Source organism: Mustela nivalis (genome assembly GCF_964662115.1).
Source record: "Mustela nivalis genome assembly, chromosome: 9".
Classification (NCBI taxonomy): Eukaryota; Metazoa; Chordata; class Mammalia; order Carnivora; family Mustelidae; genus Mustela; species Mustela nivalis.
The window spans coordinates 72206226-72232881 of record NC_139028.1 but is presented as its reverse complement, the minus strand read 5'-3'; the positions used below and the strand labels follow the sequence as shown (position 1 = coordinate 72232881).

At 44.0% G+C, this 26656-nt stretch overlaps 1 protein-coding gene across 1 annotated transcript in view; it reads left to right on the top strand.

Moving 5' to 3' along the window:
• IRAG1 (inositol 1,4,5-triphosphate receptor associated 1) overlaps nucleotides 1-26656 on the top strand; it is a 127121-nt gene that overhangs the window by 21156 nt on the left and 79309 nt on the right. Inside the window, 2 exon segments of the mRNA XM_082683080.1 lie at nucleotides 24503-24529; nucleotides 24532-24659. Of these exon segments, the coding sequence (XP_082539206.1) occupies nucleotides 24503-24529; nucleotides 24532-24659 (155 nt within the window).

Here is a 26656-nt window from a genome sequence, read left to right as displayed (position 1 = left end):
CCCAAAAAGAAACCCTACACTTATGAATAGTCACTTCCCATTTCCCCCATTCTTCCAGCCCTAAACAACCACTAATCTACTTTCTTTCTCTACAGATTTCTCTATTCTTGACATTTCATATAAAGGCAATCATGAAATCATAGAACATATGATCTTTTGTGACTGACTTTTCACTTATCATAAAGTTTTCAAGGTTTATCCATATTTTAGCATGTATTAGTACTTCATTCCTTTTTATGGCTGAGTAATATTCCACCATATTATTCCACCACATTTTATTCATCTGTTAATTACCTGGACATTTCATTTGTTCTCACTTTTTGGCTATTGTGAATAATGCTGCTGAACATTGTGTGCATGTTTTTGTGTGAACAAACGTTTTAATTTCTCTTGGGTAAATACATAGAAGTGGAACTGGTGGGTCATATTGCAAATCTATGTTTAACATGTTGAGGAATTGCTAGTGTGTTTCCCAATGTAGCTGTATGATTTTACATTTCCATCAGCAATGCATAATGGCCCCAAATTTTCCACATCCTTACCAATATTTGTTCTTCTCTGTTTTATGCATTTTAATGGATGTGAAATGGCATCTTGTTTTGATTTGTACTTCTCTGAAGGCTAATGATATTGAGGATCTTTTTGTACATTTATTGGGCATTTGTATATCTTCTTTGGAGAAATGTCTATTTGATTCTTTTGGCCATTTTAAAAGTATTCGTCTTTTTATTATTGATTTGTAAGCATTCTTTATATATTCTGAATACAAGTCTCTGATTAGCTATATCATTCGCAAATATTTTATTATAGTCTACGGGTTGTATTTTCACTTCTCAGTGGTATTATTTATGGTGCAAAAGTTTTTAATTTTGGTGAAATCCAATTTATTTTTTCTTTTGTTGCCTGTATTTTTGGTATTATGTCTAAGAAAGTATTGCCTAACACAAGGACACAAAGATTTACTCCTATGTTTTCATCTAAGAGCTTTACAGTTTTACCTTTTCCGTTTAGGCATTTGATCCATTTTGAGTTAATTTTTATATATGGTATAAGGAAGGGATCCAATTTTACTCTTTTGATGTGGATATCCAGTTGTTCCAGAACTATTTGTTGAAGACTATTCTTTCCCCATTGAATTATCTTGGCACCCTTACTGAAATCAATGACTATAAAAATGGAAGGATTTATTTATGGACTCTTGGTTCTCTTCCATTAATATGCGTGTGTATCCTTCTATAATATCTAGTGTCATACTGTCTTACTGTAATTTTATATATTAAGTTTTTAAATTGAGAGATATAAATTATCTATTTTTCCCCTTCCTTTTTCAAGATTGTTTTGGTTATTCTTGGTCCTTTGCATTTCCATATGACATTGAGGATCTATTTGCAGTTTTTGCAAGAAAAAAAAAAGGCAGCTAGGATTTTAATAGGGATTGTGTTGAATCAGTAAATCAATTAGGGGGATATTTCTGCCTTAACAATGTTAGGTCTTCTGACCCTGGGGTGCCTGGGTGGTACAGTTGGTTGAGCATCTGACTCTTGGTTTCAGTCCAGGTCACAATCTCAGGGTTATGGGATCAAGCCCTGTGTGAGGCTCCACGCTCAGCTTGGAGTTTGCTTGAGTCTCTCTCTTCCCCTCCTATTGCCCCTACCCTCTTTTAAAATAGACAGATGAATTAAAAAAAAAATGAAGAAGTTTTATGATCCATGAACATGGGATGGTGTTCCATCTCTTGAGGTCTTCCTTAATTTCCTTCAACAATGTTTTGGGTTTTTTTTTTTTCATAGTATTCCTAAGTATGTTAAGCTTTTGATGCTAGTATTATGTTCTCTTAATTTCGTTTTAAAGTGTTCATTGCTAGTGTATAGAAATATAGTTGATTTTTGTATATCAATCCATATTCTGCAATCTTGTTGAACTCATTTATTAGTGCAAATAGATTTTTAGTGGATTCCATAGGATTTTATATACACAAGTTTATGCCATCTGCAAGTAATAGCAGTTTTACTTCTTCATAACTAGAATTTTGGAACCCTAGTCCAGAACATCTTTATTTCTTCAGAGAGTCCTGCAAGGAGCTTTGTGGTTGTCTTAAAAAATGTTAAAGCAGTTATTCCTGCAAATTCATTGATCCCAATTTCCAAGATTAAGTGTTTGAAAGAGATTTTTATTCAAACCTGATACAGCTAAGAAATTCTATTAATAGCTGCATTAGTTTGCTAGGAATCCCATAACAAAATACTGTAGACTGGGTGCCCTAACCAACACAAATAATTTTTCTCACAGTTTTGGAGATGTCCAAGATCAAGGTGTTGGCAGATTTGATTTCTCCTGTGGTCTCTCTCCTTGGGTTGTAGATGGCCACCTTCTTTCTGTGTCAGTATGTGGTCTTTCCTCTGTGCGGGCACATTCCTGGTGTCTCTCTATGTGTCCAAATTTTCTCTTCTTATAAGAATGCCAGTCAGGGGGCGCCTGGGTGGCTCAGTGGGTTAAGCCGCTGCCTTCAGCTCAGGTCATGATCTCAGGGTCCTGGGATTGAGCCCCACATTGGGCTCTTTGCTCAGCGGGGAGCCTGCTTCCTCCTCTCTCTCTGCCTGCCTCTCTGCCTGCTTGTGATCTCTCTCTCTCTCTCTCTCTGTCAAATAAATAAATAAAATCTTAAAAAAAAAAAAAGAATGCCAGTCAGATTGGATCAGGGCTCACCCTAAGAGCGTCATTTTAACTTCACTTGATCTTAGCCAAAAGGCTGAGAAGCGATCAGCTTCGTTTTAAATCAGTCACCTCTTTTAGGACCTATCCCTAGATATAGTCACATTCTGAGGTACTGGGGAGTAGGGCTTCAATATATGAACTTTGGGACACAGTTCACCCCCAAAAAATAGCCTTATGAGTGTTCCCCTGAGAGATCTGATCTCTGGTTAGCTGCAACTAGGGAAGCCAGCATTTGTTTAAATAACCCATTCACATGACCACTAAATGACATTGGCTTGCAGCCAGAATTAAAAGGCATTGCCTATGGTTCCTGAGATAAAGGATCTTCATGTGTAGTTTTGCATATTCCTTGAGCTCAGTTAGTCAATCTTCTCTACAGCCACATCAAGGAAGGTCAGTAACCAGCCATCAGACACAGAACTCACAGCACCTCCATTTATACTGACTCCTGGAAAACAACAACAACAACAACAACAACAACAACAACAACAGGGGCACTTGGATGGTTCATTCAGTTAAGCATCTGCCTTCACTTCAGGTCATGATTCCAGAGTCCTGGGATTGAGTCCCAAGTCGGGCTTAGGAGTCTGCTTGTCCCTCTCCCTCTGCCCTTCCCCCATTTGTGCTCTCCTTTTCTATCTCTCTCAAGTAAATACTTAAAATCTTAAAAAAAAAAAAAAAAGCAAAAGCAATTCCAAGTTGTGCTGTGTGAATGAACAGTATGGTGATGAACTTGCGTGAGGAGTCCTTCTGTGAAGTAAAATTTGAAGTTCTTAAATGGAAAGACTCCTGTGAAGTGAACTTTAAACTTCTTAAAATGTTCACTCTAATTTTATTCTCTTTTGAGTGAAGGGTCCATTTTGGAAGCTCAAGATATAAGTATTCTTTGCTCTGTACTTCTTATAGTAGCCGAAAGCAAGATGCTACTGATCTCAATCATATCAGTAGGAACTAAAAATCAAGATTACTCTCCAGATCATCTGAGTTAAGGCATCATCCTACCTTGGCTGGTGCGCTTATCTCCCTCTTTCCTTTGCACAGTTTATGTTCCCCTTTTCAGTCTTATTTTTAACACTCTTGCCCTTTGAGTGTTTTTATTGACATCTGGCCACAAACCCTTTTAGGAAGCAGGCAGTTATAAATCACCTACAGAGAAATCAATAAAAACCAGTTCAATCCACAGTAATACTGATTTGCCCCCAGATAACCAAGACCCTTCAGGCTCAGCAGTTATACTCATGGGGGTAGGGTGAAGGATAAGGGGGCATATATTCTGAGAGAGGCAATGAGCTGCTAGCTCCCAGAGGCTCAAGGAAGGGATGGACTTGGCTTCTATCCACACACTTCTCATCCAGCCTCAGGGGAAAGCTCTGTGTTTCCATTTCATCCAGCTCAGATTTTTCCAACCACATCAGTGGCATTTTCTTATCTCCTGAGGATCTGCTTCAGAGCTAAAGTATCTTCTTCGAGCCTCAAGAAAGGGCAGAAGGAATGAATTGTTGTATTTTCAGGGGGGTGGGGGAAGTTGGGAGAGTGTGTTACTGTAACACAGAGGCATGGAGGAAGAAAGAAGCTCCATCAAGCTGTCTGTTGTCAGCCCACTGCTTTTCATCAGTACAAGTTGGGGAGGCCACCCCTTCACCCAGAACTCCAGGGAGTCAAAAGTCTGAAAGTCATTGTACAGAAGCTGAAAGCTAGGTCCAGAGATAGGCATGACAGGCCCAAGGTCACAGAGTGGTTTCATAACCAGCTTACAAAGAAATAGCCCCACTGCTTTGAAATCCTAGTTCTCCTCCAAAAGGAGCTGTGCTTAGAAAATGAAAATTCATTTGTCAAAACAAAACAAACAAACAAATAAAAAGTAAATCTGCATAGAAAAGATATCCATAAGTTTATTTATTAAAAATGAGTACAGGGGCGCCTGGGTGGTTCAGTGGATTAAGCCGCTGCCTTCGGCTCAGGTCATGATCTCAGGGTCCTGGGATCGAGTCCCACATTGGGCTCTCTGCTCAGCGGGGAGCCTGCTTCCCTTCCTCTCTCTCTCTGCCTGCCTCTCTGTCTACTTGTGATCTCTCTCTGTCAAATAAATAAATAAAAATCTTAAAAAAAAATGAGTACATCAAATTGCCCACTGTAAGGACCATGAGGGTCATCAGACCATTTGGACCAAACCAATTATGCCCTCTTGGAAAATGGGACTATACTAAAACCTTCAGAAGAGAATTTCCTAAAAGGGGGTTTCCTCTCCTCTCTGTCAGTGAAAATATTCCAACAGTAAGGCCCAGGGTACTGGGGTCAGGTGGTAGGAGCCAGTGAGACTGTTCATAGTACGCTGAGTGCAGGGCCTCCTTGAATAAGGAACACAGAACCAGGGCTGTAGTGAAAATCTCACAACCCATGAAAGCCCGATTTTACTTCCCAGTAGTACCTTGTTTCTCCAAGTTGGATATCTCTATTAACTCAGTCCTGGTCCTGCAGGGAGTCTTCCCCCTTTCCCTTCAGGGGCTTTTCTGGACATGTGTGCCTTTCAGCTGGGTTAAGGAATTATAAACACTAATTATGTTTCAAGTTCCAGGGATACAAAGATGAGAAAGATTGGGTTTTAAAGGATAAGTAAGAATCACCCATGAAAACTACTGAGTTGCTATCAGTCAAGTGGGAAAGACCAACCTGCAAACAAATAATTGCTATTATGTGACAGCAGGGTTGGCAAACCTTTTCCTGTAAAAAGCCAAATAGTAAGTATTTTAGGCTTTATGAGTCAGATAGAGTCTGTCTCAGCTACTCAACGCAGCCCTTGTAATGCAAAAACGGCTATAGGCAATACATAAATGGACGACTGTGGCTATGTTCCAGTAAAACTTTCTTTATATAAAAACAGTCATTTGGTCATATTTGGTTCACAGACCGTAGTTTGCTGAACCCTGTGTTAGAGAAATGTCACGACAATATCCAAAACAAATAATAATAACAACAGTGATAATAATAAAAGCTACCATTTTGATAGCTAACTCTGCTAGAGACCCTACACCAGGCAATGTCTCTACAATTCACATATATTGGCCTGTTTATTTTTCATAACAACTTGTGAGGACACTGAGATTCAACAGCCAAATCACAGAGTTAGGAAGTGACAAACACAAGGTAAAACCCGATCTTGTTTGGCTCTACAATCTATGTTCAAATAAACCACTTACAACTCTGAAAAGAAATGGGCAGAAGGAGTTCATCTGGGGAGGAGCCTACAGGTGAGGACAGTCTTCCTCGGAGGCAGGTGGGAGAGAAAGGTCTTTGAGGCAGAGAGTGGTATGGAGGTTTGAAAGTACATGGAACATTTGGAAACAGGATCATTAGGTGATGCTGGGGTGTGGGATACCTTGGTGATTGTGGCTAGAGAAGAAACAGGATTGTAGCTCAGAGCAGGAAATCTGGCATATGTGCCAGAGAACCTGGACTTTATCTAGGGACCAGAGATTTGCCAGCTCTAGTCTTCTAGACCAGCTGTATTGCACTTCCATGAGGGACTGTCAGCCATACAGATCCTGGGCCCTGTCCCCAGATATTTTGATCCAGTAGATCTGGGATGGAACCAGGAGAATGCATTTTATCAAACACCTCAGATGATTCTAGTAAGCATTCTTGGATTTAGGAATCAGTGCAGGAAGAGCCAGTAAAATGTTTTAATCAAGGGAGAAATATAACCAAAGTTGCTTTAAAAAGGTCATTTCTACTTGAAAGATTATTTGTTAGGAGAATGATCACTCTTGGAGGTCCATTTCTGGTTAGTTATCAGCTTCTCTCATCTGAAAGTGCAGACGAGAAATTTCCAGAAGTTTCTGCATTTCCACAGGCTTTTAAAGAATGACTCAGCTTAAACTCTGGGTTGAACTCTATGCTGTTGACCAAACAGTTAATTTAAGGAGAAATAGTATATAAACAACAAACTGCAATTTAGTAGAATATATGTGAATCTGATGTTAAGGAAAATACCTTCTCCATGATGAATCAGTTGGTGAATCCTTAGCCAGAAAAATGTCTTCTGGTCCTCTGGTCCTGTGTCAAAGTTTCTTCTGTGGCGGTGGTGGTTGACAACAGTGCTGCAGGGTTCTGTGTTGCCCTCAAAGCCTCAGCATGGTGTGATGAGCAGAACCTGGGCTTAGAGTCAGACTATCCTGAACTCAAATCCTGTTGAAAGTGCTTAGTAATTATGATGCCTGGAGCAAATTATCCTTTCTGAGCTTCAGTTTTCTCACCTGTATAATGAGAATAATAATTTCATGCAGGGTATTGTCATGACAGAATTAGATGAAGCATATAAAGAGTTGGATAGAGAACCTGGCATAATAAATATTGGTTCTCTTCTGATGATGCCTCAAAATTGTTACTAATACTCAAAATTGATGCATTTCCCATCTTTCCATAGTGGAAAGATGACAACTCCCTGGAGAGAAATCCTCTGTGGTTACTTCCTGTTTCATATTATCAAGTAGCCACTGTTACACAAGCCTGTTTATGAGGAACACACTGAAATTCATGTGCCTCAGGCCATCAGAGTTTGCTGTTGAGAGCCATTCCCAAGCTCCTGCCTTCCTCTTCCTCACCACCATTTTGCAACACTGTTTATCATAGCCTGTTCTCAAGTGGTGCCTGAAGACCCAAATCCTGTGGCTATCTGCATAGATTTGGTTGCCAAGGGAACTGGTCCACTTTACTTTGGCATGTGGCTTCTTGTGACCACAGCCTCCGTCCAAGTTCTGAGTTGACCAAACTACAAATGCATTTCAGTTCAGATTCCCCTGATGACCCTGGCCAAGATCCACAACTCTTCCCATTCCCTCCACTGGTCTCAGTGTGCAAGGTATAATCTTCTTGGTCCTGCAAACTGGAATCCTCACTCCAAAGTGTGGCGTTGGGGTTCCAGGCAGCAAACCTGTTCACAAAGCCCCCCATTGGTCTGGGGTCTGATTTCCCAGGGAACAGTTAGCAGTCAGATCCCATCCCATCCAATGCTGAGCTGAGGAATAGATGGAGTGAGCTCCTGGTAGTCATCTGGAAGGAAGCAACAATGTTGGAAAATCATTTGAAGGTTGGAGTTGAACTCAATTAACATGTCTTTATATTCACCAGGTATCTTTTAGGCAGTAACAAGGAGGTTGGTCAAAGCTAGTTCCTCATTTGGAACCTGAGTAGATGTTTAAATGTATACATGTATAGTGGAAGGTAGGGTGGTGGGCAGGCATTGGAGGGGTGGGAGTTTCAGGGAGGTCACTGATTCCATCAATATGGGCTGGGAATGCAGAAGGAGAATCAGGTTCTGAGAAAGGCACAGGGTGATACATTTAGTTAGGGAATAACTTAGGGCAAGCTCATTTGCTGTAGATCTGAGTATTCCAGCTCAGACTCTCATATTGGCAGCAGAGCAGCAAGGTGAGAGAAGCCTCTGGTGTCCAGAAAGTCCCTGTACAGCCTACTTTACAAAGGCTAAGCTTTGTACCAGTAGGAATTCTTTATTGCAAGTGTCAAAAAAGCCAACACAAACCAGCTTAAGCAAAAAGGGATATTTGTTGGTTCTTGAAACATAAAAGGCCAGGGATATCAGGCATAGCTTGATCAAGGCATCAGATGACAGCCTCAGGGCCTAGTTTCTAGCTCCTTGCTATCTTCTCTTTCACATTGATTTCATTCTTAGACAATAAGGATTCTGTTTTCACCATCTTACGTTTAAGATCTCAGTTAAGACTCTCTTTCCCATGGAGATTCTTCAAGAAATTAAAAATAGAACTCCCCTATGACCCTGCAATTGCACTCCTGGGTATTTACCCCAAAGATACAGATGTAGTGAAAAGAAGGGCCATCTGTACCCCAATGTTTATAGCAGCAATGGCCATGGTCGCCAAACTGTGGAAAGAACCAAGATGCCCTTTAACGGACGAATGGATAAGGAAGATATGGTCCATATACACTATGGAGTATTATGCCTCCATCAGAAAGGATGAATACCCAACTTTTGTATCAACATGGATGGGACTGGAAGAGATTATGCTGAATGAAATAAGTCAAGCAGAGAGAGTCAATTATCATATGGTTTCACTTATTTGTGGAGCATAACAAATAGCATGGAGGACATGGGGAGTTAGAGAGGAGAAGGGAGTTGGGGGAAATTGGAAGGGGAGGTGAACCATGAGAGACTATGGACTCTGAAAAACAATCTGAGGGGTTTGAAGTGGCGGGGAGGGGTGGGAGGTTGGGGGAACCAGGTGGTGGGTATTAGAGAGGGCACAGATTGCATGGAGCACTGGTTGTGGTGCAAAAATAATGAATACTGTTATGCTGAAAAAAAAAAAAAAAGACTCTCTTTTCCAGCAAAATCACATTGTGTCTCCTTGGCTCTGGGTAGGTCACATGCTCACCAATCACTGTAACTGGGGGGATGTGATGCAAAGATGTTCAAAGGCAGCCTCCAGCCCTGGGGGTCACCAGTTAGACCCCCTCACCTCTGATTGATGATTGCTCTCCATAGGCAACATGGACCCCAAACTCATAGGGTAGAAAGTAGGGCTCAGGCTGGCAAATTAGCCCAACCCACTACTGTGGATATGGGAAGACTGAGGCCTAAGTGGTAAAGGAACCCACTGTGACACAGGTGGATGGCTTCACAGTTTGCTCTTCCCTCCCCCAGAAGACCTCTGTCACTGAGCCTCTGTAATCCTTCCTCTGGCCTCCTGAAGCACATATTAGGCCATGCTGTGCCCTGATGCCCAGCACCAGGGTTTGGGCCTCTTTCCACAGTTTCTGAGAGCTGGGATTCAGAAAGTAAATAGGGGGCAAGGAATTGAGCCGGGGCACTCCATCCCAGCAGGGAAGAGCTATCTCTTCTATTTGTTTTAGCTGATGCAGCTTTTTCCTATGGACTCCAGGGGATGCTGTGAGAAAGACTTTCCATTCTGTGCCTCAGCCACAGTCCTTGCTGTCCCTGAGGTAGGGCTGTGATCTGGAACAATCAAGATCCTCCATAAGGAGAGTTCTCCCAATATTTCTCATTCTGTCTCTACTGGGGTTGGAGAAGAACAAGAATGGTTTCTCACTCAAGCAGGGTCAAGGACACCATTTTGGATATAGGAAAGTTGGGTTTTAGTACTGACCCTGTTTCTTGACTGTGTGATCTAGAGCAAATCATTTTACCTCTCTGAGGTTTGGTTCACCTCATCTGTAAAATGGAGATATACCTACTTCACAGAATGGAGAGGGTTTAAGAGCTAATTATATATTGTGCTTGGAGTGTGGTAGGCCATATGAAAAGTGAGGTTTGATTTGTAGAGTCTTTGCTTTCAAAGGAGGGATTCACCAGACACTGAACAATTGCTCTGGACCTATGCTATGTTTCCACAGCTTGGGGCACAAAAGAAAGCTTTGTGTCATCAGACTTGGCAGAGGCAATTAATGTAGAGGAAACAGAGACCACTGTGTGGCAGATAGGGGGCAACTGCATCATGCTGTCATAGACCAGAGAGCACACAGTATCCTGGAGAGATCAGGGAAGGCTTCCTGGAAAGGCAGCCTGAAGGACTCAGGTCCTCAGAGCCCAAGACCTAGCCTAATACCTGACACTAAGGAGATACCCACTAAGCATTTGTGGAATGAATGAATGAGTTAGGCAGGCACTGTGAAAGCCATCTTTTTCTTTGGATTTTCTGAAACCAGTTCCCACATTCAGACTTCTATGGTCACTTCCCAGAACAAAGCTGGGAAGGGAGGGGGAGAAGAGGAAAGAGGGAAGGAGGGACTGACAGAGAGAGGACTGGTATACTGGGATAGTTATTTATCTATTTATTTAGTCATTCATTCATTCACTCATTCATTCATGTTGGGGTTAATGGTCTTGTTAAGAAAGAAGTTTTATTTTTAGGGACGCCTGGGTGGCTCAGTTGGTTGGACGACTGCCTTCGGCTCAGGTCATGATCCCGAGTCCTGGGATCGAGTCCCACATCAGGCTCCCAGCTCCATGGAAAGTCTGCTTCTCCCTCTGACCTTCTCCTTGCTCATGCTCTCTCTCACTGTCTCTCTCTCTAGTAAATAAATAAAATCTTTAGAAAAAAAAAAAGAATTCAGTATTTAAAAAAAAAAAAAAGAAAGAAAGAAGTTTTATTTTTATTTGGAACAGTTTCCAAGGTAACAGGGTTCTGATCCTGGTTTTTTCAGACAGGCTGCTCCTGGGTAGTCCTTGAAACATCTCATGTCTTAGACAAAACACCACTTGTCTCTCTCCATCCTTGTCCTCATCCTGAGGAATGAATGTCTTCAGACACAGAAGCCAGAAGCTCCAAGGAAAAGGTTGTTAGCTGAGATCTGTCCCCACTTTTGGCTTCTGAGAGTCCACATGTGCAGTGTGGGCAGGACTAGCTGTTGCCACGGTCCCATCAAACTGGCCCAATTCCTCTGGCCTTCTCCCTGAAATGAAACCACAGTTCCCAGAGGCCTGCCGCACAGAAGTGGGAGATTCCGGGTTCTGGATTCCCAGAACCCCCAACATCAGCATCTGTCCCCTCATCAGAGCAGGAGTTAGGCCACGTGTCCAGGTTTGGCTTCGAGGCTATGACCATTTTGCCAACCCTCATGGCTCAACTCTTTTGCAGGGGGAACTAGTTTCAGGAACAGCAGGGCAGCAGACACTAGGGTAATGGTATATTTGAGCTCATACAACTGGCAGCAATTTGGGGACCGCATTAGCCATTTTTCGAAGTGGAGCTGGAAGAGCCAGTGGGGTCGCTCTGTGGCTTCCTGCAGGATTTAAGTGAAAGCCGCAAGTCCCATTGATAAGAAAATCCTAAAAGTGGCTTTGCAAAGTACTCCCAGATGGTCAAACAGAGGCATGTAAGTGGCAGAGGAAGAGGCCCTGCTCTCTGTGAGGTTTCAGTTGGTAGAATCCTAAGGGGAAAATTTGCACACCTGTGTGTCAGAGAAGACAGGAAACCCACTTACATCATCAAGAGAGAAAATGGAGCTGTTAACCTGGGTAAGCTCAGTAGGAACAGTGTAGGTAAGGCTGTCTACCTACAGATGTAGCCGCCTGGGTGATGTATGCTCAGATCACATAAATAAGAGGAAAATGGGGCCTTGTCTTCCTCACTTCTCACATGAGGAACTCCAAGGCCATGATGGGGTCACAAGCAAAATCAGCCCTGGAGGGGCCATTTGACTTCCCAAGGGTTCCTAAAAACCAGGGTTTGGACTCTTAACAACTCTGTATCAGTCTGTGACATATTTCCTTCTACTGTTTCACCTACTCATTCATTTATTCATCTATTCAAGAAATCCTGGCAGATGAATTATATGCTGCCCACTGTTTAGAACATGATTCTTCATGAAGTGTGTCTGAGAAGGGGGAAGATAGGTAGGAGGTGGAGGGGATAGTGTACCCAATGCAGGCAGCGGGGCGGACCCTCGTCAGAGTTCACTGGGGAACAATTCATGTTTCTGTACCCTGAAGTTCAGTTAATAGTTAATAGACACTTGCCATACGCTTTAGGGGGACTGGGTAGCAGGAAGGTTGAGAACCGCCTGTGCAGTAAATAGATAATTACAAGACAAGAAAAAGAGCCATAAGGCAAGGGAGAACATGTGCCTATTGGGAGTCCAGAAGAGTGGCATCAGAAGATGGAGTCTAGGAGGCTTTGTGATCTTATTTATGTGATATGAGCAACTTCAGGGTACAGAAGCATGAATTGTCCCCCAGTGAACTCTGACGAGGGTCCGCCCCGCTGCCTGCATTGGGTACACTATCCCCTCCACCTCCTACCTATCTTCCCCCTTCTCAGACACACTTCATGAAGAATCATGTTCTAAACAGTGGGCAGCATATAATTCATCTGCCAGGATTTCTTGAATAGATGAATAAATGAATGAGTAGGTGAAACAGTAGAAGGAAATATGTCACAGACTGATACAGAGTTGTTAAGAGTCCAAACCCTGGTTTTTAGGAACCCTTGGGAAGTCAAATGGCCCCTCCAGGGCTGATTTTGCTTGTGGCCCCATCATGGCCTTGGAGTTCCTCATGTGAGAAGTGAGGAAGACAAGGCCCCATTTTCCTCTTATTTATGTGATCTGAGCATACATCACCCAGGCGGCTACATCTGTAGGTAGACAGCCTTACCTACACTGTTCCTACTGAGCTTACCCAGGTTAACAGCTCCATTTTCTCTCTTGATGATGTAAGTGGGTTTCCTGTCTTCTCTGACACACAGGTGTGCAAATTTTCCCCTTAGTATTAAAGGATGAACAAGAGTTGGCCAGGGAATTCCCAGATGGGAGAGTCCACAAGAAGGTTCAGAGCCTCAACTAGCACATACTGAAACAAGGACTATTAATGCCTAAGTAGTCCATGATCAGGCATAAACTGTCCTAAGTAATTTTTCAGAACACCTTCAACAATCCTTCATTTATTATGCAAGTAAGTCATGCTCATTGTGGGAAAATAATGAAAAAAAAAACACACAGATACAAATATTTAAAAGGTGTTAAATTGATTTTAATCATAATTCCTTTTGAAGACGACCACTTTTAACAATTGGGTTTTAACCTTCCAGACTTCTTTCCCTAATATGTAGCCATAATCTATATCTATTTCACATAAAAATATTTATAATTTTGAAATGAAAGTACAATCATACTACCTATTTTTCCCCTCGATCAATATATTGTGAACAAAAATGATTATGTCTAAAGTGTCAAACTATGCATTTTAACCATCTTGGATAGAACTATTCTGAAATGGAACTTGCTCTCCTGTGTTTTCCAGGGAGCCAACATCAGAGCTTAGCTTCATTCATGCCTGCTAGCTTCCGGCTGGGCTATAAGCTGGGGCTGAACTCAGCTGACAAGGAAGGCGTCAGAGAGTGTATGCCAGGCTGAGAGCTTATATCTTCTCTTCAGAATGCAGCTGCTTCCTTCCTGTAGTCAGTTGTCCCTTCTCACTGCTTTTAAGGGCTGGGCAGAAAACCGAGCCTTTCAAGTGCATGGGAAGGAGTACACCTACGTTGTAAGCCCTGTGTGGCATGAAGCAAAGTGACTTTTGTTAATCGATATTCTCTTTCTCAGAGGCGAGTGAAAGAACATTTCCTAAGTACTATGTGCTGGACACATGCTTTATTTTATTTAAGTCTCCTAACAATCCTTTGAGAGAAGTATCTTAGCTCCATCTTCCAAATGATAGCCTGATCCCAGAGAACATTCATTGCTTTGTCAAGGATCACGGAGCTGTAAGGGCCAGAGCTATCCTGGAACCTGGTCTATTTCACTTCCAAACCCCTCCTGTTTTCACTGTACCATAGCTCTTGCTTGCTACCAAATGTTGTGCTGAGTTTGAATTGATGACATTGTCAGAGGCATGTCCACTGGACTGGCGGGGTGCTTCTGTGTGGAAAGGGCTTGGCCTCCCACATAATTTTTCATGACCTCAGAACTGAATAGTAACTGCTCTCATTAGATGGCACCAGTATTCCCTGGCCTACCACACTCCATCTTCCTTAAGAAGGGGCAGGACAGTCCAACTTATATGTTGGAGGGGCTTCTCTGGCATCATGTAGAGTGTGGTTGGAAAGGGCCAGACCAGAGGGAAAGAGAAAAAGAAGGTTTTTGTGGTGACACAGTTCATCCAGATCCATGGCAGGGATGGTGGCCAGGGGAAGGAGAGAAGCAATCAAAGACATGTCTGAACTAAGACTGACAGGACTCGGAGTCCAGCTGATTGTAGGGTGATGGAGAGGGGGTAGTTATGATGACTTCTGGGTTTTAAGTCTGAGTACCATTCACTAGGGTACAGGAAGAGTGGGCTTGTGAGAAGGCAGGGTTGGGGAGGGGAAGAAATGATAGGACTTGTTCAGGACATGGTACACCTAAGCAGCATTGTGCAAAGGTAACTGGCCATCAGATCTCTGTAATTCTGCTATCATGGGGTGATATTAAGGTCATCTGCATTCCTTCTGCACCCTGGCAGGGGCGAGGAGCTGAGCCCAGAACAGAGAGGCTCATTGGTGAGCTAGTAAATGTTTAAGACAAAAAGCCTTGACATGGAGCATTTGCTGATCTGCTGATTTCTGTGACACCATGACGAAGTTCAGCTACTAACTCCACATTCACTGAATGTGAAGTTGGAAAGCGATGCACAGTAGCACATCATTATATAGAGTTTCCCTCCACAGATAAAAAAAAAAACTAAATCATCTCAAGAGATGATTTAACAATAAGATGTAGCAAAATAATTAGGATCATTGTGGGTGTTTATTTCATTTTTAGTGTCATTTAATTGTAACTTAATTCTTAATTAGCAATAATCACGTCTTGGATAAACCTCATTGGCTACAATACTTCCACAGCACAAAGCTATAATTCAATTTTTAGTGATGTCTGTGTTTAACAACCAGCTCACAAAATTCTTGACAATTAGTACACCACTGGAGAAGCTCCAAGAAAGGACAAGTTGGAAGAGCTATAAATCTACCTCCTTGTCACACAGGCTGAGGGACTCCCCCGGGTCACACATCTGGGAGGGCAGATTCAGGCCCAGGACCTAGGAGGAGGCTCTTGGTCCTCTATGCTTCCTGATGGCCCCTCAGTGCCCTGGTCAGTCACACAGACCCAGGGAAAAACCGTGTGGTCCTTGACCCTAGGGTGATGATTCATGTCACCCTGGAGTGAGTGACTCAGGGAAGAGGCTGCTGGGCGGCCTGGAACAAAGAGAACTGGGCAAGATTTATTTCTGCTGGGAGCTAAATGGGAGGCTCAGATACTTTTTTGCTGTTTCCAGTGCCTTTGAACTGCCTCCGATTGAGCAATTGCACATATTTCCAAGAAGAGAAAATTTTTTCAAGTGGACTTATTTTTAAAAAAGAATTGCTGAAGTGAACAAGCTGGGGAGGAAACCTGGGGAAATGTTTTGGCTGACTTCCTGTCATGGCTGGGGGTTGGGCTCGGCTGGAGTGAGATCCGGCCCTGGCTTGGCCATTTTTCAGGGTACCTAGAACCCGATCCCAGGAATTTGAGGGTTTCACCAACCCACTTCCTCCAAAATGGTACCCAAGGTCCAAGGAGCTTCCTGAGTGCCAGGGAGTTAGGTTGAGAAAGGTGCGCTTGTACCTGACATCATTTGTCCTGGCCTACTTGACAAGATATCCACCATGCTTTCTGTGAGTCGTTGGTCAGTAGATGACCCCCAAATCAGCCTTCTCAAGGCACCTTCAAGTCTGGCAACTTTGCTCCTGGCTACATAGAAATGAGTGTGCCATGTGCCCCCTGCCCACACACACCCATCCCCTGGGATGAGAGGAGTCTTGTGAGGCTGTCCGAAGGCCTTGTCTATCAAGTCATTCCAAACAACCATTACTTCTCTTTGGGGTCTTTTCCTCAGGGTTCTGTCTGGGAAACGGGACCCAAGACCTCTCTGCTCTTAGAGTTTGGGACTTTCCCCCCATTTCTCCAGGGAAGCAGGGCAAAGGCTTTTTTCTAGTACCTCACCAGAGTCCATATTTTCATTGCGTTTAAATGGCCTCTCCTGTCTGCTCCTTGCCCCATAATCTTTTACTAGTCCTGGGGATGAGGGGACAATTATGCTTACTTAGGGTGCTTTCCCCAAATCTCTTTTCTGAACCCTGAGCCCTCTTCATTTCCCTAAGGTCTAGCCCTTCACTACATATGAGGCAGAGACAGACTCCCTTTTCCATATGTCTTGCTTCTACACCTCTTCCCGAGGCAATGAGCACAGAATGGCCTCCATGTTTGTGTGAGGGGAAAGGCAATGGGGGGAAAGGAGGTCTGAGGGGAAGGGAGGGGTCAGTTACTATTTTTGATATCTCAGGTGTCCCCTACTCCACCCCCCTGCTTAGCACATTGGCTGCCAAATTTTGCACTCTTCCTATTGGGGCTGGTTTAGCATCTCCTCCTGGACATGGTCATGACACTGGTCTGAGCAGAAGCTGGTTCACTCCGGGGCTGAAATGGGTCTGAATTGGGGGAGGAAGGTACCCCCAGCCAACAGAACCTATAAGAGATCCTCAGGCTTGGAGAGCATGGCTAGAGGGTGGAGACATCCATGGGGTGTTGGGAAGTGCTCAGGACCAGCCTCCCTGAAGCACTGCCTGACTGCAGCCCCTGTTATCCCCCCAGGCTCCGTGGACCAGAGAGATTGTGTTGAGGGCAAGAAGTCATTGGGAAGTCCCTTCCAGCCCCTCATCTTTCCCTCTCTGTTGCATCTTTCTTCTGCCCTTCTATACTCTACCCTTGCTTCCCTGGGACTGACCACAGCACAGATCGAGGGCTACCACAGCATAGACCTGAGATGACCACAGAACAGGTTTGAGATGACCTCAGCACAGATCAATGGCTGACCACAATGCAGACCTGCAACTGACCACAGCATAGCCCTGGGATGACCACAGCATGGACTTGGGATGACCACAGTACTTACCCCCTCTCTCTAACCCCATTGGTTGCCCAACAACAGAGTATGTTTGTACAATAAGAGTAAATGCCAGGGTGTAAAGCCCCTGATGGGTTTAATTCCAATCACGTCTAACTGCCTTTTATCTACAAGTTTGTACAGAGAAGTCCTGGCAAGGTCAGGAATATATATCCTTTACCTGCAAGAGACGAAGCTTGAGCTCTGCTATTCAGGATTAATGGCAGACTCTCTGGACCTGCTTGGATTTTGATGCCATGACTCAGAGAACTCAGCTGCCCTATTCCGAGAGAGGGAAAGGAACTCGTTGAGTACATACAATGTGCCACCATATTGCTTGTATTCTCTAAGTTAATTCTTATAACAACCCTAATAGAGAAGATGAAGAAACAGAGGCCAGGGGAGACTAATCCAGCAGGGAAGAGGCAGAAGAGAATTAGAATTCAATCTTCCAGGTTCCAAAGCCCTCTTGCAGCATCCCAAGGTTAGGAAGCAGGATGGCTTTTTTCTGAGTTGAACCCTGCTTAGGCTTGCTTATGGGATCTAGGACCCAGTTCTGCAGTTAGCCAGGCCTAGGGACCCACAGAAGTGCCTATCAGCACTTTGACCTGATCTCTGATGCCCCAGATTTTCTAAGTGTGTGGGGGGACTGCCCTGGAGTGAGATCGGGAACCAGGGAGCACCCTCTCTCTCCCATGAGAGTAACCACAGGAGGAGGAAGATTGGGAGGCACTGCCAAAAGAAGTCTGCTTTCACAGCATGGACACATTTGTTTATCATATACCAAAAGCAAGCCCTTCAAAATTAGGGGCAGAAAGCTGATGTCTGTAGCAAGTCCTGGGAAATAGGGGTTCTGGGACCTTCTCTGATGGCCCCTCACTCACAAGTATGGCTTTGATTAAGTCTTTGCCCCTGTCTGGGCCTGTAATATAGGAGCAGGAGGCAGGACTGGCTGATCTCCAGTGGCCCTCTCCATCATCTTCTGAATTTGCAGAGGGACTGAGAGAGATGTGTGTGCACTCACCCCAAACAATTTCCTTCATCAAATTCTTCATCTAGAGATAGACCAGTGGTATTAATAGCAACCTAATCTCTTTCAAATTCTTTGTGTTGCTAAAATGAAAGCAAAAATTCAAAGCTGGAAGAACAAAAAACCTCCCTTCTGAGAATTCTGAGTCACTCCAGAAAGGTCAGTGGAGTCTGGATTAACCCGTTTTTTTTCCCCAGAAGGGCCTCTGGCTTTTCCCTGGACACCCAAAGATTAACAAAGAAAATGTGAGAGCCACTCAGCTTGTAGACTGTGCTCCTGGGTCACTGTGATTCAGAGAGCAGTATGCTTTCCTCTGGGATGATGGCAAGACTCTGGGAGAGGCATTCTTGGGGCCATTATAAAGGCCACTACTTGTCAAGACCACTACCCATGAGCCAGTGGCCTTGACCAGTTGGGGACTGGGGAGTCAGACAGACCTCATGGGTTTTGTGACTTTGAATAAGTCTTTAGGGCTCTTTCCTCATTTGTAAAATGGGATTAATAATGTTCATAATAATATACTGGGTCATGATCCCAGGGTCCTGGACAGAGCCTGGTGTTGGGTTCCTTGCTCAGCCAGGAGACTGCTTTTCTATCTACTCCTCTCCCTTGCTAGTGCGTTCCTTCTCTCTCCCTCTGAAATAAATAAGTACAATCTTTTTTAAAAAAAAATTTTAAATTTATTTTCAATGTAACAGTATTCATTGTTTTTGCACCACACCCGGTGCTACATGCAATCCGTGCCCTCTCTAATACCCACCACCTGGTTCCCCCAACTTCCCACCCTCCGCCCCTTCAAACACCTCAGATTGTTTTTCAGGGTCCATAGTCTCTCATGGTTCATCTCCCCTTCCAATTTCCCTCAACTCCCAACCTTTTAAAAGAAAATAGTACTTATGAGGTTTCTGTAAAGGCCCTTGCTAAATCATGAGCAGTGATGGTGCTTGTAGGGACACGGGCAACCACCACAGGAAGCCAGTGTCCCTCCCACAGGCTTAGGGGTGCAGGATGGAGGTGTTCTGCCAGCTGTGGGTGGGCATGCCTATGTTTGAATGGCTACTCCATGAGAGCAGTCCTCTCCTGCCCTCCTGCACTCTCCCCACAGTCCACAGGGCCCTACAGTGATTTTCCAGGGGGGAAGAGCCTGTGCAGCTGATCTAACAAGTGTAGGACTTTCTGGGGTGAAAGTTTCAAAGGCAAACAAATGGACAGTTGTATCAATGGAGAAGTCAAAGGCATGTGGGTGAATATATAGCCTGACAGATAGATGGATAGGTAAATGGGTGCATTTGTTACCCTACAGTGGGAATCCTGAAACCTCAAACTGTAGGCCCACACCTTTGCCCTCATAAGACCCCTGCCTGACAAGCTGCTGCTTCCTCTGCCCTGCCTCCCCCACCCACCCACCCACAGCTCCACTGGGAATGTACATTCCCGCTCTCTGTGGGGCAGGTTCCTCTGTTGGGTTCTACTGTACTTTAGCAGAACTCCAGGTGGAGGAGATAGGCAAACTAGAAATATGTCATGAATGGGAGAATGAAGAAAAGTATAGTAGTTTTGTTTTCTTTCATGAGCATGGTTGGAGGCCGATAAAATATTTAAATATGGATTAGAGACGTTTGGCCTTGTCAGTTACACAAATGATTGGAGAGTTATCCCAGCAGAGGCTTAGGTAATTTGCACTAGGTACAAAGGTTACTGGACCCAGTTAAGTTGTTTCCCTCCTTTGCACCTCAGTTTTCCTTCCTATAAAATGGGCCAAACTATGTTATAAAGCACTGGCTGGGGACAGAATGAGTAGAATCCAAAAAGCTGACTGGCTCTTGACAATGACCTGTCTAACCCTTTACCCACCAGGCTAAAGAGGTAGTTAGAAGGGCCCTGAAAACAGGTTAAAGAAGGAGCAGCTCAGAGACCAAACATTAAATATTTTTTCCTTTTATGGGTCGGTGCTCTAGATCACCACTTCCTGCAGATTATATTCCTAACTTTGCTGTGATGGATGCAAGGTCCATGTGCCCACAAGCTCCAGCAGAACCCAGATGTCACCCTGGGGGAAGGACTCTGCTGCTACCTTGCTATTTTAAGCAGAGAGTTTATAATAATGGACGGGAGAGCAAGCAAACAGGGCAGGAGCAGCGTGGGAATGGCCTTGGCAGGCTGGGTTGCTGGGGCTCCCCCTGAGGGGTTCGGGGTTCTGTCTTGTCAAACGTGGGGCCACAGCCAGCCTCCAATCTGCTTTGTCCTGCAGCAACTTACATCTCTTAGTGCTTGTCTCACTTAATTCATTTCTGTTTTGCTTTGCTTTCTGACCAAGGGACTGACTTAAATTAAGGTCTTTCTTGAAGAGCAGGAGGTGAGGAGGAACAGAAAATGAGATATTTTTTTATGTGACTTTAGGATACCATGATCCCAGAATCGTATGAAATGGGACCATTACATTCGTGGTTTCTTGTCCCTAGGAAGAGTCAAAGAATTCAGTGACACCTAGGGTTGAAAATGGCCCCTGGAGTGTGTTAGGAATCCTATGACCATTACCCTGGACTTGGCTGGAACTCTCCCAGGAGTAGGGAATTTATTACCTTAAAAAGTAGCCTGTTTCATCTCAAATAGTTTCAACCACTAGAGAGGATTCCCTTGCCTTGATCTGACCTTTCATTCATTGGTCATGCACTTATCCTTTGGGGACAACAGAATTACAGGAATGAATTTCAAGTATCTGAGAAGCACTTTTATTTTTCCCTGCACCATCTGTTTTCCAGGCTAAAGATTTTTAGTTCTTTAAAGACAAATTCTTGCTTCCTGAATATTGCTTCCCCTTTTAGGAACATACTCCAATTTGTCTGAATCCTTCTTACCACTCAGAGTGCAATACACTTCATATAGATTAAGGTGGAAAAGAAAGTAGAACTGTCACCTCCCATGTTTTGGAAACCATATTACTATTAAGACAGGATGAACCTTCACATAAATCCATCATCACTTAAGAGGTTTCTAGGGAGGTGCACCAACTTTCCCAGTATAATTGGGGTTTGTGGATAGTCTTTTGCTAATGTCAACCCCTGTGACCATATACTTTGTCCAACACGACTGATATCACTGCTGCTGAAATCCAAGTAAAGGTAATAGAAATTAATCACAGAGCCAACCTTTGGGTAGATCTGTTGCTTATTTCATCCATACAGTGGCTGGTTGGGAAGAGACACATAGTATGCCCTGGCCTTATATTCTCATTCCCAAGAGACAGGTTGAATCTGTTCAGTAGGGCTTCTCCCTTCTTGTCTCACCTTCCCCTCTAGCAATTCTGTTCAGAGAAATTTCACTCGGCATTTCAGTATTCAAGGTTCAGCTCAAACACCATTTCTAACATGGCTCTAGTCTAAAACTTTATCTCACCTGTCCCAATTTTCAGAGTTGGGGACCCTTTTCTGAGATCCTGCCACTTCTCTTACTTTCAAAGTCTTAACAGTTACATTGTTTTCATACTGCCTCCAACCACTGGACTCTGCTCCCCAAGGAGTACCACATCTTCATCATCTTTAAGTCACCAGCACCTGGCACAGGGCCTGGTAAGGACTGTGTAAAGTCAGTGTGGTGAATGAACGAATGATTTAGTTCATGGATTTCCTACTTGAGATGAGACTTCTTGAGTTGACCAGCAGAGGTCACCCCAATTGTTTGAAAGCTGAACTACCATTCCACTGCCGAGACTGATGGAAGTCAAGATGGTGGTCACATTGACCAACCCCGTGGCTAAAGTTCTCTAGTTCTTTAAATACCAGTCGACAAGCAATTTCTCTTCTAGTTGTCAATGATGAATCAAATCCCTGCCTTCCTCAGGAAGCTCAGTCAATGGTGTGTATGTTGGATAGGGGCATCTTTCAGAGTTGTGGCTGATGTCAGATCTGAGCCTGCCTACAACCCTCTGGCTCTAGGCCCTTGGGCCTTCCCTGTGGGACCAGAAGAATATCTAGTATCATGGGAGATGGTAGGGCTTTCTGACTTCCACCTATAGCTTCCTGCAGCCAGCACCCTTACATAGGACCTAGGACATAGTAGGTACTCAGTAAATGACAGTGTTCTTTATTTTTCCTGTGTGTGTCCCAGAAACCCCTGACTGTGTCTGAGGGCAGGGTCTGCATCTGGTGGCTTTCATCTGCTGACTAGCAGATCAACAACTTCAGGAAATCTCTGAAGTTATAGAACGAGGCTGGTTGCTTGTTCTGCAGGTCCCTGAAGGCTTCTCCCATGCCATTAGGGAAAGAGGACTTGGAGGAATTTAGTGGGGGAAGAGGTTAGGTAAAGGCCTATGGACTCTGGCTGAGCTTCCTGGGCTGAAGATCTCCAATCAGGTGGTCTCTGTGAGCACCTACTCTGTGCTCAGTGCTGTATATTATTTCATCCTTAGAACATTCCTGCATGGGAGACATTCTTATCTCTGTTCCTCTGACAAGGAAAGTGAGGCTCAGAAGTAAAGCCAATGTTCAAGGCCACACAGCCTATGGGTGGCAGAGTAGGAACTCAAATCCAGGTATAACGTTCCAAGACCTGTGTTCTTTCTACCTTGCTATCCTTCCTCTCCAGACTGAAACTTCACATTACTGGCCTTTTCTAAGAAGAAGCAGAGGACCCAGGCCCACTGGTTCAGGTCTGTTGGAGAGATTATGGTCCTAGACCTCTTGATTGGTGAGAAACATGAAAAAATAGTTAGTAGTTATAAGTAACAGTAGTTAGTAGTTATAAGTTAGGACAAGTAGTTATAAATTAGTAGGTATAAGTAAAACCAACCCAAATTTACTTAGACACTAAGAAATTTAATTGTTTGTTTAACTGGTGAGTACAGAAAGAATTCAGGCTTCAGGTGAACTTTGGTCAGAAATGAACCTTCTTTTCTTCTGCAAGTGTCTTGGCCCTACTGCCTTCTCTATGCCTGTCAGATTTATCCTTAGTCTGGACTTCCAAATGGAAACAAAATGGCATCAGTAACATCAGGTCTTACATCTGTGTGTTCTACCACCCAAAGCAAGATAAAGCACCTGGGTCCCAGAACACTGCAGTGTGCTCACTGGTTTACAGTGGACCTATTTTATTTTTAATATATTTTTATCCCCAGGGGTACAGGTCTGTGAATCGCCAGATTTACACACTTCAGAGCACTCACCGTAGCACATACCCTCCCCAGTGTCCATAACCCCACCCCCCTTCTACCAACCCCCCTCCTCCCTGCAACCCTCAGTTTGTTTTGTGAGATTAAGAGTCACTTATGGTTTGTCTCCCTCCCAATCCCATCTTGTTTCATTTATTCTTCTCCTACCCCCTTAACCCCCACTGTTGCATCTCCACTCATATCAGGGAGATCACATGATAGTTGTCTTTCTGCTATTGACTTATTTCGCTAAGCATGATACCCTCTAGTTCCATACAGTGAACCTATTTTCTATCCCTGAGCCAATCACTATCGTGAGATAAGTGAGATTATGTTGACTGGGTCAATACGAGCTGGGCCTCAAGTTTGCTACACCATGAGACAGGATAAGCCTGGTTTCTGGGGAAGCAAAGAAAGGTTGCTCCAGGTGGGCACTGCAGAAGGCACACAAGATCCACCCTGGCGGAGCCTCCAGAATCACAGGCCTGTTGAGGGTTGTCCTCAAGGGAGAGAGCCCCATACCAAGGGTCAGAAAAGATGTTGATGGACATGAGGCCAGCCATAGGGTACAAAGTCCAGAAACAACCTCCTCTTACTCAACCCAGGGAAGGAAGGCTATGTAGTAGAGTGAAAAGAGCCTTCGCTGCAAAACTGGAATATTGGGATTCAAATGCTTGGTTCTTTATATGATTGCACTCTCTGAAGCCATTCACTCTTCTATAAAATGTGAATACTAATACCTACATCAGAGATCATTATGAGGATTAAATTAGGGGATGTTGGAAATGCTCCTAGGATAGTGCCTGGTATGTAATAGGTGCTTAATAAATGATACATAAGTACAAATCTGATCCCCATGGAATGTCCTCCATTAGCTATGGCTTTGAGGAGTTTGAAGCAATTTTCTTCCTTCTGGGATAGCTGTGTTTACTCTAAGGACCAAATTAGATGGAAAATCTCTAAGGTCATCTCTGACTTTGTAAACAGAGCAAATGAACAGGAGGAAATGCAATTCCAAATGCCCTCTCCTAGCCTAGTCCAACCTCTGGTGTTGATGCAAACTCAAGCAGGCTTTTTCTGCAGCTCATGGCTCCTGGAAATGGAATCCAGCCTGGGTCAGGGATGGGAGTGGATTTGACTTGTCCTTTTGGCGTCTCCTCAGCCTGCGGAGCCCAGGCCTCTTGGAGCATCTTGGGGCTGACGCCGTGGAGGTTCCGGGCACACGCGGCCACTCCCGCCAGGAGGCTGCCATGCCCCACATTCCCGAGGACGAGGAGCCCCCTGGAGAGCCACAGGCAGCCCAGAGCCCCACCGGCCAAGTAAGTGCCCCCTCCTTGCCTGCAGTTAGTCTGGCAGGGGCCAAGCCAAGTACCCTGGGCTGGTGCCACATCATTCAGCCTGACTAGAGAGTTTGCTGACAGCCTGTGCAGGCTGCAGTGGGCACCTGGGGGAAGGTATGTGGCTGCCACACTGAGGAATAAATACCCAGAGTCCATTTGAATTGGCCAAGCCATACTGAGAGTGGAACCTCCATGTCTGACTGAAGTTTCCTGGGAGGTCCAACCATCCTAACCTGCAGGCACCCTCCTAGAATGGAGAAAGACTTGGAGGAGAACTGTCAGCACAGAGGGCCTTGTCATGTCAGGATTATGGTCACCAGCAAAAGACCATTTAAACTGAGTCTACTTAAAATGAAGATCAAAATTTTATAGTAGATAGTGGAAAAGATTTTCAATAAAATTGTATTGCAAAAAAAATGATGAAAAGAAATAAACTTAAAGGGTCTTATTGTGATTGCATTGTACAAATGAAATTATGAAAACAAATTATTTTAGCTGTACATATAAAAAGATTGATTATGTGCTAATTTTTTTAGAAGGACAAAAGAATTGTGTTCATTTTGGCATTGGTATATTCTTTATGCCAACATGATAATTGATTCACATGAACCACATCCCTCACATTTTACTTTACAGCACCTCAGTAAGAGACTATGTGTTTAATATTTAAGGGTTTCATTCATTTTCCCAAGGACATCTATGGATCCTTCAATATGCAAATCATTTTCTCATAAAGAACCTATCTTGTCTCATCATCCTTGTAATTTTTTCTTTGTTATCTACTCCAGCTCCATTTGCTCTTTACTGGTCCAAGACCTTCCATGTGAAGTTTTCCAACTCTGTTTTCTTTGATTTTATGAACTTTGCAGTTGGTTTGCACTTGTACTACCCCCGTCCTATCTGACAGATGTCCAAACTGAACTCAGCCTGAAAGGACTTGTTAAGGGAGGGAAGGATGTATGAGTGAGCATTAATTTAGTAAGCAGGCAGACTCTCAGTGAACATTTTCATGTTCGAATGACATTTGTTTTCTTGCATATCATAATTGTGGGAACTCAAACAGTAAATACTTAGAAAAGAATGGCTTCTTGTAGCTCCCTCTCCCAAACTTGGATTGAGATGTTGCAGAACTTGGTACCCTTGGGGAGCCCTTGAATTTCTAAGTGGCGGTAAGCCAAGCCCCCATGCATTTGGCCACCGGTAGTCAGCTCAGTGTTTTATTGAACCTCTTCCAGGAATGTCATGGGGCTGGTGTGTGCTGCATGTCAGTTGGTCTCAGTGGCAGGTTGCTCTTCTATGGGTGATGTATGGTCTTCCCCAAATTGGGTACTCTGTTGCTGCTGCTTTTCTACCACTGTACCTAACCAGGCATGGACAATTCCCTTAAAACACTGGTAATAGTGGGCTATATGTTTTAGCCAACAAAAAATTTAATACACTGAAAGTTTGAAGATGAAAGAAGGGTATGACAGCATAAAGCAAAAGATCGCATCTGGATTCAAATGTGACTGCTCCCTCTTCTCAGTCATGACTTTCCCAGGCTCGGTCCCCTTAGCATCCTTACTCCTTAGCCCTGGGTTCCTTCTTACCATGGCCCTTCCTGACCCCTTCCACCTCACTAATAACAACAGTGTGCTGAAGCCAGATTCTGATGTAAAATCTGGTTCCTGAATCCTAACCAGCTCCCCCAAACAGCTGTCATGCTATGCTCCCCAAGAATACAAGTGCTCTGAAAGAAAAAAAGAAAGCATAATTAATTGGCAAAGCTGCAACTCCTCTGTTAGTGAAGAGATCTTTTTACACTGAGTTCAGTTTACCTTTAGTTCATCATCTCATCTCTCTAAATAACCTTTAAGCCTTCTCAGGAGACTAAGACAAGATAGCACAAAAACCTGATAGCCCTCTTGACCATTACGACTTCGGAGCACACCTAGGTGCAGCTCCAGTGGGTCAGAGGTGAGCATGAATTTCCAGGC